Below are 14,834 nucleotides of genomic sequence, written 5' to 3'. Positions count from 1 at the left end.
CGTCATGACTGTTGAAAGATGTACAAGTGATTGGGTAAATGCTTGGTGAAGCCTCACCCTGAGCTTGCATTTATCCCAGGAGTTGAGCGTCATCTGTGAACAGGGGCCTGAGAGCTGAGTGGACAGCGCTTAGGATTCGTAATCCTGAGGCCCCGGGTTCGATCCCCAAGCAGTAAATTGGTACTTGGTAGTTAGACAGCTGCTACGGGCTGCTTCCTGGAGATATGTAACAAAAAGGAGGCCTGGTCGAGAACCGGACCTCGGGAACGCTAAACCCCGAAATCATCTCAAGATAACCTCAAGAAGATAAGTTGATATCATTCCATTCACCTGGGCTCTGAGAGACTCGAACCACGAACCTCACGCCTCAGCCCGTCCTCCAAACAAAGATCCAAAAGTGATTCCATGCACCCGCCAAACCCCCTGTTTATGAATGAAAAGCGGTTTACACACGACTCACAACTGCTGACGTTCGAACATATCCGGAACAAGTGCTTCACTGACGAATTTTGTTCGAATCACAACGCTGTAAATGCTTCACTCACGTACTACAAATACAAATAATCGCCAACAGTACCTAAACACCTAACCTATGCCTATATATGCACAATATGCTAATATATTATAATATTAATTTTTACTTGAGAAAATTTCCGTTTTGAATGAACAGCATGTTAAAATTTATGAATGCGTCTGTGGGGTTGACCGCTGAATGTAATGGACTTGAGTCGAGGACGGGTTGCACGCCTGTAAGGCCCAAGCTCTTGGGTCTCTATGTTTATATAATTCTGCCGTCATTGTTTAAACTATTTTATTTGATAATTAGGACACCGGAACAAGCAGACTTCTCACGGTGCTCTAATGACAACTTGCTAAACACCTCCAAAGGATACTTGATTAACCGGGCTGTGATTACCAGCAGCGGCGTCTAACAGCCTGGGGCCAAATTCACGAAGCAGTTACGCAAGTACTTACGAACGTGTACATTTTTCCTCAATCTTTGACGGCTTTGGTTACATTTATTGAACAGTTTACAAACACGAAAACTTCCAAATCAACTGTTGTTATTGTTATTAACAGCCTCCTGGTGCTTCGGAGCTCATTAACTGTTTAATAATTGTAAACAAAAGCCGCCAAAGATTGAGAAAAGATGGACAGGTTCGTAAGTGTTTGCGTAACTGTTTCGTGAATCTGGCCCCAGGTTAGCAAGGTCACCAACCATGAGGCTTGGTCAGACACCGGGCAGCGAGGACATTGACCTTCGGAACTATTTCAAGGTAATACTTATCAGTGCTACTAGTCAACATTATAGTGGATCTTCTTGGACGTAGGTTGACGAAAGACCTGGGTAAATACTGGTTTAGAAGTAGGGTTATAGAACTGTAGAACAGATTACCGATAAAATAATAGACGAGGGGATCGCTGGATTGTTTCAAGCGTAGGTCAGACATATTTATCAATGTGTTTGCATATGTATAAATATTAGTTTCCAACAGCCAAGCTCTCACAAGTCAAGCCTGGCCTCAGGTCGGCTTTGGGAGTAGAAGAACTCCCAGGACCCCATCAAGCAGGTATCAAGTTTGTTCCTTATGTTCCCTGCTACTGTTTTTGTAAACTGTGACTTTGTGTGCTGTCTTCCATCCGTTTGCTGGCTTTACTATTTATAAAGATGACGATCGAAGAGTAGTGGAGACCCGTGCAGAGCTCCCACGTGGCAGGAATGTTTTGTTGATATCGAAATCACAACATTTTTATATCAAGACACGAGTCACTCCACGAGTCACTCCACCGTGAAGACACGAGTCACTCCACCGTGAAGACACGAGTCACTGACGGAGTCCGCCAGCTGGGCGCCGCAACACGACCCGGGAGTAAGGAGCCGCTGCGAGGCTCCAAACACCGCGCCACACCACTATTTCCGGAAGTCGTTATGGATTCATGTTACGATCCCACAATGCAACCGAAACTTTACTTCTCTTTGTCCTCACTGTTTCCCAACCTGTGGTTTGCCTGAAGATGATTACGAGAGTGCTTCCACACCTGCAGCCTGGCCTGGCCAGCGGCTGTTTGACTGACCACCAACCCTCCCCTACCCCCTCCCTAAAAAATCGTACTTCCCCCCTTAAACCACAACCACCGCCTCCTAAACACCCCCCCCCTCCTCCCCCTTGAACACCATTTCTTCTCTCAAAACAGTACCCCATTCCCCAGTACAACCCCATCTCACCCTACTAAACCCCGCTTAACCAACCCACATCCCTGATAACAAAGAGCAACAATCCTCTAGATCTTACGGGCTATTCATGCCCGTGCCTCCTCTGAGATGGCTTGATTTTCATCAATCAATCCTCGAGATCATCACTCCACATTTCTCGACTCGTCCAGTGAAGGAACACTGGTGAAGGAACATAAACATTGGTTCTCAGACATAAACATTGGTTCTCGGGCATAAACATTGGTTCTCATACATAAACATTGGTTCTCGGACATAAACATGGGTTCTCAGACATAAACATGGGTTCTCAGACATAAACATGGGTTCTCAGACATAAACACGGGTTCTCAGACATAAACATTGGTTCTCTGACATAAACATTGGTTCTCAGACATAAACATGGGTTCTCAGACATAAACACGGGTTCTCAGACATAAACATTGGTTCTCAGACATAAACATTGGTTCTCAGACATAAACATTGGTTCTCAGACATAAACATTGGTTCTCGGGCATAAACATTGGTTCTCAGACATAAACATTGGTTCTCAGACATAAACATGGGTTCTCAGACATAAACACGGGTTCTCAGACATAAACATGGGTTCTCAGACATAAACATGGGTTCTCAGACATAAACATGGGTTCTCAGACATAAACATGGGTTCTCAGACATAAACATGGGTTCTCAGACATAAACACGGGTTCTCAGACATAAACATGGGTTCTCAGACATAAACATGGGTTCTCGGACATAAACATGGGTTCTCAGACATAAACATGGGTTCTCAGATATAAACATGGGTTCTCGGGCATAAACATGGGTTCTCAGACATAAACATGGGTTCTCGGACATAAACATGGGTTCTCAGACATAAACATGGGTTCTCAGATATAAACATGGGTTCTCGGGCATAAACATGGGTTCTCGGACATAAACATGGGTTCTCAGACATAAACATTGGTTCTCGGGCATAAACATTGGTTCTCAGACATAAACATGGGTTCTCAGACATAAACATGGGTTCTCGGACATAAACATGGGTTCTCAGACATAAACATGGGTTCTCGGACATAAACATGGGTTCTCAGACATAAACATGGGTTCTCGGACATAAACATGGGTTCTCGGACATAAACATGGGTTCTCAGACATAAACATGGGTTCTCGGACATAAACATGGGTTCTCAGACATAAACATGGGTTCTCAGACATAAACATGGGTTCTCAGACATAAACATGGGTTCTCAGACATAAACATGGGTTCTCAGACATAAACATGGGTTCTCAGACATAAACATGGGTTCTCAGACATAAACATGGGTTCTCAGACATAAACATGGGTTCTCGGACATAAACATTAGAAGTCAGCTGCTTCTCAAAACACGCCTCCGTATACGGCACCTTAATTACCACCTTGTCATCTAAATATACGAAATTACGGTTGTTTTAAACAAATTTCCTCAAGACATGTATACGCTGGCTGAGGCTGGTTATGATCTTGGCAAGCTATCTCACTGGATCTCCTTATCATCTCATTTCTCTTACAAGACCTACTCATCTTCCTCATAACATCTCTCCGTCACAAGATCTCATCTCATACATAAACATTGCTTCTCGGTCATAAACATTGGTTTTCAGACATAAACATTGGTTCTCAGACATAAACATGGGTTCTCAGACATAAACATGGGTTCTCAGACATAAACATGGGTTCTCAGACATAAACACTGGTTCTCAGACATAAACACTGGTTCTTAGACATAAATATTGGTTCTCAGACATAAACATTGGGTCTCAGACATAAACATGGGTTCTCAGACATAAACATGGGTTCTCAGACATAAACATGGGTTCTCAGACATAAACACTGGTTCTTAGACATAAATATTGGTTCTCAGACATAAACATTGGGTCTCAGACATAAACATGGGTTCTCAGACATAAACATGGGTTCTCAGACATAAACATGGGTTCTCAGACATAAACATGGGTTCTCAGACATAAACACTGGTTCTCAGACATAAATATTGGTTCTCAAACATAAACATTGGTTCTCAGACATAAACACTGGTTCTTAGACATAAACATGGGTTCTCAGACATAAACATTGGTTCTCAGACATAAACATCCCAAATATAATCTCACTATGGTATCATTAACTGGCTAAAAGTAATAAGGAAATATCTGCATGTGTATTGCAAGGCTTGCTAGTGTAGTGTCTGCAACCGTGAGCTGTTGATAAAGTGAAGAAACATGTTTTGAATGTATATTTCCTCGTTGCAGACGCCTGGTTGATACCTGGTTGATACCTGGTTGATGGGGTTCTGGGAGTTCTTCTACTCCCCAAGCCCAGCCCGAGGCCAGGCTTGACTTGTGAGAGTTTGGTCCACCAGGCTGTTGCTTGGAGCGGCCCGCAGGCCCACATACCCACCACAGCCCGGTTGGTCCGGCACTCCTTGGAGGAATAAATCTAGTTTCCTCTTGAAAATGTCCACGGTTGTTCCGGCAATATTTCTTATGCTTGCTGGGAGGACGTTGAACAACCGCGGACCTCTGATGTTTATACAGTGTTCTCTGATTGTGCCTATGGCACCTCTGCTCTTCACTGGTTCTATTCTACATTTTCTTCCATATCGTTCACTCCAGTACGTTGTTATTTTACTGTGTAGATTTGGTACTTGTAGTTGTGTTTACGCCAAGGTGTCATTACCACACAGACGGCAAAATTCACACAACTGGCCTCTTGAGAAGTTCTAAGACTGGTAGTAGTAGGCATCCATCAGTCTCAGGAGACTATGGAGTTGCACTCTGGTTGTCGGTCTGGAGTGGCCTCACCAGGGCGCAAAGCCAGGGTAGGTTGATTCGGGGGAGAAGCTGTTACCCAGGCAGCAGGTCCCCCCTCTCCACGGCGCAATTGAGCAAATCCACATGGCTCGTGACGAGGATTCGAACCTACGTCTGAGGGCATCCCAGACGTTGCCTTGTCTGGTACAACTGATTGTTGCCGGGATAGGTATCAGTGGTGGGAGTACTCGTGCTCCCAAGTCCAACCTTCCCAAGGGTGTAAGGCAGGGCTGAAGAGTCAGCACTCAACCCTGCCAACACAGGTAGGCGAGTACACGTACACCTCGGCCTCTCGTGTGAGGCAACACAGGTCACTATCAGCGGGAGGCGAGGGAAATGGTAATTACAGAAGGTGTACTGTTCAACAGATCGTGCTCCAGGGAGCTCTCGTGTACTGAGGGCCTCAGTCTGAAGGCCCTCGACGGGACGCGGTATTCAGGGCCCATGGTTGAAGACCCTTTACTGGGGTTGAGAGAGAGAGAGAGGGGGGGGGGGGGGCGGGGGGGGGGGGGGGGCGGGGGGGGGGGGGAATGAGCAAATACGGTGACATGATGTTCAGACGATGAGTCACAATAACGAAGATATGATGACCAAAGACGAGGAGACGACGACGTGTCCGTCCGTCCTGGACCAGTATCAAATCGACTGTGATAACGGTTCAGGACGGACCGACACGTCGTCGTCTCCTCATCTTCTGATGTGTAGTTTAGTCATCAAACTGTCCCATGACTGACAAGTTAGCTGCTCGAGGCTCCCCCATCGTCCCCCCCCCCCCCACACCACACACACACACATACAGGCCGGTGGCTGACTGGACAGCACGCTGGACGCGTAATTCTGTGGTCCCGGGTTCGATTCCCTGCGCCGGAGAGAAACAATGGGCAGAGTTTCTTTCACCCTGATGGGCCTGTTACCTAGCAGTAAATAGGTACCTGGGAGTTAGTCAGCTGTCACGGCCTGCTTCCTGGTGTGCGTGTGTGGGGGGGGGGAGTAGGTAGTAAACAGTTGATTGACAGTTGAGAGGCGGGCCGAAAGAGCAGAGCTCAGCCCCCGCAAGCACAACTAGGTGAATACACATCCTCCCCCCCCCCCCCCCCCACACACGCACATCCTGCCCGTCTCTCCCATCGATGTAGCCATTTTCACTATACACCGTCTCCATCACTGTATACCAACAAAGTTGTACCCAAAATACAAGTCTACCTGAACACGTGTGTACGTGTCAATATGCCAACCCATCCTCCGGCTTAGATAGTACTTTTGTAACTCTGTGGGCCATCGAACATATGCTGACGTAATGAACAATCAGATAGTAGAATTTGCTACTATTCACTTTTATTGAGCCCAGAAAAAAATAAAAGCTAAAAGTCAAGCTTAAATATTCCTAGGCCTAGAATACCCCATATGTGTACTTTATTAGGCCTAGGATACATAGGTTAGGTTTGGATTTATTATTAACATTAATGCAAAGCCTTTTCCGGTTTGTATAAATTCAGTAGTACCTAATTCTATTAGCTATTTTCCACTACGTTGTTATATGTACGATGGTTCACATCGTTACAATAATTACTATCTGTCTGCCCGAAACACTGTGCGTATTAGTGGCTTTAGACACAGTATATACTGGCTCTGTCTAGAAATCCAACATTCTGTTTCTCATTTCGTATGTATGTACTTTTACCTGAACAAGCATTATTATTATACATAGGAGGATGGGCTGCAATATCCGAGCATAATAATATTTAAACAAATGGGACTCGGGGCCAGAACCTTTCATATCCACGGACTTTATAATGGGTGTGCTAGGCCGCCTCCCCCTAGGTATCAGGTATCAACCATCTGAACCAGGTATCAACCCCCACAAGGGGTCTGACATGAGATCCAACCCTCACCTCCCTATGACACTCCCCGTACAGTGAACAGTAACCCTGCAAGGTTTAATGAGGATACTAGCCCCAAGTACCTGGCCTCCAAGGGGGAGGGGGGGGGTAGAAATAGCCTAAGCTACTCTATTCCTTTGAGATGTGTTTTCTTGTCTCAATAAAAATACTTTAACTTGAACCTCACCTCCAACTATGAACAATCAGAAATTCTATTTTACAGAGACAGATGTGCCCACCTGATAAGGTGTGTGCCTTTGGCTCTGGTAGTGCTAGACTACTGGTGCCCGGTGTTTGACAAAATGTACAAGGGAGATAAATACCTTGGAGATATACACCACCAAACCGGTATAAATTATAAGAAGATATATATGAAAATTGTTGTCTGTGCTGCAGTGGATATAATACGATTTAAAATTACAAGTCTCCATTATTCTAATACGGCAAAAATGTAATAGTCTCCGTGAATATATTACGACGCCAAATTCCAAGGTTGGTGAAGCGAGGGCGATAAAAGCGATAAGGTGATGAAGGAAATGTCAGACCTGTGAAGGAAACAGTGATCCAGACACTGGCCAAGCACTTCTTGCAGGCGTCCTCCAAGTGAGCGAGACTTCGTCGTGGACACGAAGGGAGACATCGTCCAGGTCACGGGGAAAGGGGAGGCGGGGGGGGGGGGGGGTACAAATATAACCAAGTCGGAGAGGAACAACTTGACCTGTGACTCGTGGGAGTGAAACAGTATAATACAAGCAGAGACTCACCTGTTTGAACTGCTCCTCGAAGCTCCAGGACTGCTGACTCTGGTGCGGCTCGGGCGTGTGTGAGGGCGTGCGGGCGCCGTTGCCTGAGGAGTCCCGAGAGCCAGCTGAGCCTGGCGTGGGCGGCATCTGGGAAGTGGGCGGCAGGCCGACGGTACTGGGGATGAAGGGCGGCAGGTGCGGCCCTGGAGGCACTAGCGAGGGCGGGCCACCGCCTCTCATGGCATTCATCAGTGCCTGAGGCGACGACAACAGTGACTCTCGTTGCCTCTGCAGCGCCTCCGCCCGGAGCACCAGGTCCCGCGAGTCCTCCTCCGCCTCCCCGTCCTCCTGCACGGGATACAACATCAGCATCATTACAACCATCACTGACATAGTGCACTGCACTGTAGCAGCCTCCTACACCCCTGTGGACCGGCACCATTCCTTTCCGCCCGTCCAATCCCAAATCCTAATCCAGACCCCCCTTCCCAGTGCTATACAGTCGTAATAGCTTGGCGCTTATTCCTGATAGTTCCCTTCCCACACCCCCTGTCATGTCATGCCTGCTCTCAGACATGCCCTCACATCCCGGACTCGTCTTGTGTCATGTCTGTGCCAGCCAACACACACAACATCCTAAATGACTTGAGTGCCCAATACAAAGAATGAATAATTATTTCACGGTTAATATAAAATCTAGTCGTGACCTTCCTTCAATGAACCCCACGTAAATAGGATGACGAAATATTCGAGTGCCTGATCACTAGCAATTGTTTTCACGTTTACCTCTTAACTTATACCAACAGGAAGGTAGATCAGTGACTGATTATAAATCCCTTTGGTCTGGTAGGTACAGCATACGGCCACGCTTCTTAAAGGTCGACGTTCGATCCCCTATGATCGAAGAGGTTGGGTACCGCTCCTTCACCCCGTCCTCATATCCTAGTTCCTTGTCCTCATATCCCAGCTCCTTGTCCTCATATTCCAGCTCCTTGTCCTCATATTCCAGCTCCTTGTCCTCATATCCCAGCTCCTTGTCCTCATATCCCAGCTCCTTGTCCTCATATCCCAGGTCCTTGTTCTCATATTCCAGTTCCTTGTCCTCATATCCCAGCTCCTTATCCTCATATCCTGGTTGATACCTGGTTGATGGGGTTCTGGGAGTTCTTCTACTCCCCAAGCCCGGCCCGAGGCCAGGCTTGACTTGTGAGTTTGGTCCAACAGGCTGTTGCTTGGAGCGGTCCGCAGGCCCACATACCCACCACAGCCCGGTTGATCCGGAACTTCTCTTAGAATACAGTCCAGTTTTCTCTTGAAGATGTCCACGGTTGTTCCGGCAATATTTCTTATAGTCGCTGGGAGGACGTTGAACAACCGCGGACCTCTAATGTTTATACAGTGCTCTCTGATTGTGCCTATGGCACCTCTGCTCTTCACTGGTTCTATTCTGCATTTTCTTCCATATCGTTCACTCCAGTATGTTGTTATTTTACTATGTAGATTTGGGACCTGGCCCTCAAGTATTTTCCATGTGTATTATCCCAGCTCCTTGTCCTCATATCCCAGTTCCTTGTCCTCATATCCCAGCTCCTTGTCCACATATCCCAGCTCCTTGTCCTCATATCCCAGCTCCTTGACATCATATCCCAGCTCCTTGTCCTCATATCCCAGCTCCTTGACATCATATCCCAGTTCCTTGTCCTCATATCCCAGCTCCTTGTCCTCATATTCCAGCTCCTTGTCCTCATATCCCAGCTCCTTGTCCTCATATCCCAGCTCCTTGTCCTCATATCCCAGCTCCTTGACATCATATCCCAGTTCCTTGTCCTAATATCCCAGCTCCGTGTCCTCATATTCCAGCTCCTTGTCCTCATATCCCAGCTCCTTGTCCTCATATCCCAGCTCCTTGTCCTCATATCCCAGCTCCTTGACATCATATCCCAGTTCCTTGTCCTCATATCCCAGCTCCTTGTCCTCATATTCCAGCTCCTTGTCCTCATATCCCAGCTCCTTGTCCTCATATCCCAGCTCCTTGTCCTCATATCCCAGCTCCTTGTCCTCATATTCCAGCTCCTTGTCCTCATATCCCAGCTCCTTGTCCTCATATTCCAGCTCCTTGTCCTCATATCCCAGCTCCTTGTCCTCATATTCCAGCTCCTTGTCCTCATATTCCAGCTCCTTGTCCTCATATCCCAGCTCCTTGTCCTCATATCCCAGCTCCTTGTCCTCATATCCCAGCGCCTTGTCCTCATATCCCAGCTCCTTGTCCTCATATCCCAGCTCCTTGTCCTCATATCCCAGTTCCTTGTCCTCATATCCCAGCTCCTTGTCCCCATATCCCAGCTCCTTGTCCCCATATCTCAGCTCCTTGTCCTCATATTCCAGCTCCTTGTCCTCATATTCCAGTTCCTTGTCCTCATATTCCAGCTCCTTGTCCCCATATCCCAGCTCCTTGTCTTCATATCCCAGCTCCTTGTCCTCATATCCCAGCTCCTTGTCCTCATATTCCAGTTCCTTGTCCTCATATCCCAGCTCCTTGTCCCCATATCCCAGCTCCTTGTCCCCATATCTCAGCTCCTTGTCCTCATATTCCAGCTCCTTGTTTTCATATCCCAGTTCCTTGTCCTCATATCCCAGCTCCTTGTCCCCATATCCCAGCTCCTTGTCCTCATATCCCAGCTCCTTGTCCTCATATCCCAGCTCCTTGTCCTCATATCCCAGCTCCTTGTCCTCATATCCCAGCTCCTTGTCCTCATATTCCAGCTCCTTGTCCTCATATCCCAGCTCCTTGTCCTCATATTCCAGCTCCTTGTCCTCATATCCCAGCTCCTTGTCCTCATATTCCAGCTCCTTGTCCTCATATTCCAGCTCCTTGTCCTCATATCCCAGCTCCTTGTCCTCATATCCCAGCTCCATGTCCTCATATCCCAGCGCCTTGTCCTCATATCCCAGCTCCTTGTCCTCATATCCCAGCGCCTTGTCCTCATATCCCAGCTCCTTGTCCTCATATCCCAGCTCCTTGTCCTCATATTCCAGTTCCTTGTCCTCATATCCCAGCTCCTTGTCCCCATATCCCAGCTCCTTGTCCCCATATCTCAGCTCCTTGTCCTCATATTCCAGCTCCTTGTCCTCATATTCCAGTTCCTTGTCCTCATATCCCAGCTCCTTGTCCCCATATCCCAGCTCCTTGTCTTCATATCCCAGCTCCTTGTCTTCATATCCCAGCTCCTTGACATCATATCCCAGCTCCTTGTCCTCATATCCCAGCTCCTTGTCCTCATATCCCAGCTCCTTGTCCCCATATCCCAGCTCCTTGTCCTCATATCTCAGCTCCTTGTCCTCATATTCCAGCTCCTTGTCCTCATATTCCAGCTCCTTGTCTTCATATCCCAGTTCCTTGTTCTCATATCCCAGCTCCTTGTCCCCATATCCCAGCTCCTTGTCCTCATATTCCAGCTCCTTGTCCTCATATCCCAGCTCCTTGTCCCCATATCCCAGCTCCTTGTCCCCATATCTCAGCTCCTTGTCCTCATATTCCAGCTCCTTGTCCTCATATTCCAGTTCCTTGTCCTCATATCCCAGCTCCTTGTCCCCATATCCCAGCTCCTTGTCTTCATATCCCAGCTCCTTGACATCATATCCCAGCTCCTTGTCCTCATATCCCAGCTCCTTGTCCTCATATTCCAGTTCCTTGTCCTCATATCCCAGCTCCTTGTCCCCATATCCCAGCTCCTTGTCCCCATATCTCAGCTCCTTGTCCTCATATTCCAGCTCCTTGTCTTCATATCCCAGTTCCTTGTTCTCATATCCCAGCTCCTTGTCCCCATATCCCAGCTCCTTGTCCTCATATCCCAGCTCCTTGTCCTCATATCCCAGCTCCTTGATATCATATCCCTTCCAAGTGCTGAATAAACATTAGCTTGGTCTTTCCCCTGATAATTACCTTACTGCAGGTACGTGATTATCGATCCTAATTAATAATGATGAGGGGTAGGGGGATCACGCCCCCCCCCTCCCATGCACGCAAGAAACATTGACATTCCTCTACGCAAGAACATTTGCACGAGCCCCAACTCCATCCCCCCAAAATTCTCTCCGAATGAAAATGATATAAAACATGCAACACTGTACTCGTAAATTGTAGAGCTCCGAAGAAAATATATTTATGCATTTCTTGAATTGTGATTAGGTCCAATCACCTTCTGGCTCCGAATCATATCCTGTGTTACAATCACCTCGTGGTTTACATTCATCGCCTGGAATAAAATGGCTTCCTGGGATTCATTCACCTATTGGGAACCAATCACCTTCTGGGGGTACAATGACGTCTTGGGATCCAATCACCTCGCGATTGTTTAAGAGCCCGCTGCACTGAGGTGTGTAACAGGTCTCTAATACGGTCAGAGGAGGACTGACGAAGACGTATGTCTGCTGCGTGACCAACCCCATACCTGGAGAGGGTTCTGGCAGTTCTTCCACTCTCGACTTGTGAGAGCTTGGACCAACAGGCTGTTGCTTAGAGCGGCCCCTCAAGCCTACTTCTAACACGATCACTACTGTTGTAGAGTTTAAGCTTATTGATAAATCTCTTAACCCAACACCTACACGTCAATCATATTTAACCCGACGCCCCTCACCCAATCCCCATTCACCAATTTTCACTTCCACAATCTACAATCAGTTATTATCAGGGCCAATAGCACTCCCCCTTCGCCCCATTCCACCAATTCCCCAACATAAACCTTAATACGAAAACCACCCCACCACCCACCTCCACCAACAACTCCAACACGCACCCCGTCCTTACACCATCTGTCTCCAACAATATCCCCCCACCACACCTCCCCCTCCCCCCCCCCCACCTTTGATGGTCGACACGTGACCAGTATAATAACCGCCTCACAATTACAGGCAACAAAAACTGAATAAATTTGCCATTGATATAATCACACCGTGGCCGTGTTGAAGAACTGTCAGCCGCTCGTCACACACGCTGGCCGGTGTGCACGCCGCCCGCCACCCGCCTACACGCGCACATGTGTACACCACACGCAGGTGCACACAAACACCATCCTGGGAAACTGCTCATGTTGTGTGTGTGTGTGTGTGTGTGTGTGTGTGTGTGTGTGTGTGTGTGTGTGTGTGTGTGTGTGTGTGTGTGTGTGTGTGTGTGAGAGAGAGAGAGAGAGAGAGAGAGAGAGAGAGAGAGAGAGAGAGAGAGAGAGAGAGAGAGAGAGAGAGAGAGAGAGAGAGAGAGAGAGAGAGAGAGAGAGAGAGAGAGAGAGAGAGAGAGAGAGAGAGAGAGAGAGAGAGAAAGAGAGAGAGAGAGAATGTGTACTAACCTAGTTGTGCTTGTGAGGGTTGAGCCCAGACTCTTTGGTCCCGCCTCTCAACTGTCAATCAACCGGAGTACAGATTCCTGAGCCTATTAGACTGTCATATCTACATTTGAAACTGTGTATGGAGATTCCACCTGGAGTCTGTGTATGTGTGCGTGGGTGAGGGGGGGGATTGTATTTACTATTTTGTGTCTATAGGATCGAGCTTTTAGCTTTAGGACCACTGCCTTCTAACCTAACCTTCGGTTGACTAATGTACTGACTCCTGACCTATCCCCCCCCCCCCCCCCATCACATCTGCTACATATAAATTTTTCCAACATCCCCAAGATGCAGCCCTAAGAAGCTGCCTAGCTCCCAGGTACCATTTTACGGCCAGGTGAACAGATACATAAGGTAAAAGAAACTTCCCATTAGCTTCTGCCTCCGCCAGAGAAATCGAACTCAGACCCTAACTGATCGGAAAGGATTCAGCTTCAACTCTTGGACCCGCCTTTTTTTTAGCGGCCGGTCATCTTATAAAATGACTCGAAGTGTATTTTTAATATCGTACATATTTTCGTATAAGTGGATAGAGTTTTCTGCAACCCGCACCCTTCGTTCATTGCCACCACAACCACCATCATCCCCACCACTATCACCACTACCACCATCCTCACCACCACCACTATCATCATTACCATATTGGTGGCGATTGTAGGGATGCCATTGCCACCACCACCCCAACCACCACCACCACCTCCGTCCCCATCACCACCACCACTACCACCATCATCCCCATCACTATCACCACCACCACCATCCTCACCACCACTATCATCATTACCATATTGGTGGCGATTGTAGGGATGCCATTGCCACCACCACCCCAACCACCACCACTACCACCACCACCATCCTCACCCCTATCTTCACCACCATCATTATCATCATTACCATAGTGGTGGTGATTGTGGGGACACCACAACCACCACCATCACCACTACCACTACCATCATCACCACCACCACCATCACCATCACCACCAACACCACCACCACCATCACTACCACCACCACCACCATCACCACCACTACCACCACCACCACTACCACCATCATCATCATCATCATCATCATCTTCATCATCACCATCACCACCACCACCATCACCACCACCACCACCATCATCACCACCACCACCACCACCACTACCACCACCACCATCATCATCATCATCATCATCATCATCACCATCACCACCACCACCACCATCATCACCACCACCACCACCACCACTACCACCACCACCATCATCATCATCATCATCATCATCACCATCACCACCACCACCATCACCACCACCACCACCACCATCACCACCACCACGTGACCTCCAACAATCAACACTCCAAATAAAAGTTCATAAAAACTTGGATTCCTTATTCGCTAATGTGGACCATCTTGTTTTATGGGCCGGGACGGTGATGGCAACAGTGTCTGCTGCACCACTGTCACTCATGTTCCTCCTCTCCTAGCCCAGCCTCACTGTCACCTAGCCCAGCCTCACTGTCACCTAGCCCAGCCTCACTGTCACCTAGCCCAGCCTCATTGTCACCTAGCCGCACATCACTATCTCACAGCCCCACCTGACTGTCACCTAACCTGCTTGATGGGGTTCAGGGTTCTGGGAGTTCTTCTACTTCCCAAGCCCGGCCCGAGGCCAGGCTTGACTTGTGAGAGTTTGGTCCACCAGGCTGTTGCTTGGAGCGGCCCGTAGGCCCACATACCCACCACAGCCCGGTTGGTCCGGCACTCCTTGGAGAAAATTA

At 48.1% G+C, this 14,834-nt stretch overlaps 1 protein-coding gene across 4 annotated transcripts in view; it reads right to left on the bottom strand.

Moving 5' to 3' along the window:
- The window catches only part of LOC123747089 (AT-rich interactive domain-containing protein 3A), a 455,735-nt gene that overhangs the window by 330,183 nt on the left and 110,718 nt on the right, over positions 1-14,834 (bottom strand). For all 4 annotated transcript variants that reach the window (XM_069321604.1, XM_069321600.1, XM_069321603.1 and 1 more), the window contains exon 3: positions 7,707-8,033. In XM_069321604.1, coding sequence (XP_069177705.1) covers positions 7,707-8,033 — 327 coding nt within the window. The remainder of the gene's footprint in view (positions 1-7,706; positions 8,034-14,834) is intronic.

Source organism: Procambarus clarkii, chromosome 10, assembly GCF_040958095.1.
Source record: "Procambarus clarkii isolate CNS0578487 chromosome 10, FALCON_Pclarkii_2.0, whole genome shotgun sequence".
Taxonomy (NCBI): domain Eukaryota; kingdom Metazoa; phylum Arthropoda; class Malacostraca; order Decapoda; family Cambaridae; genus Procambarus; species Procambarus clarkii.
The sequence above is the reverse complement of the archived record's forward strand: the minus strand, read 5'-3'. Positions and strand labels throughout refer to the sequence as shown.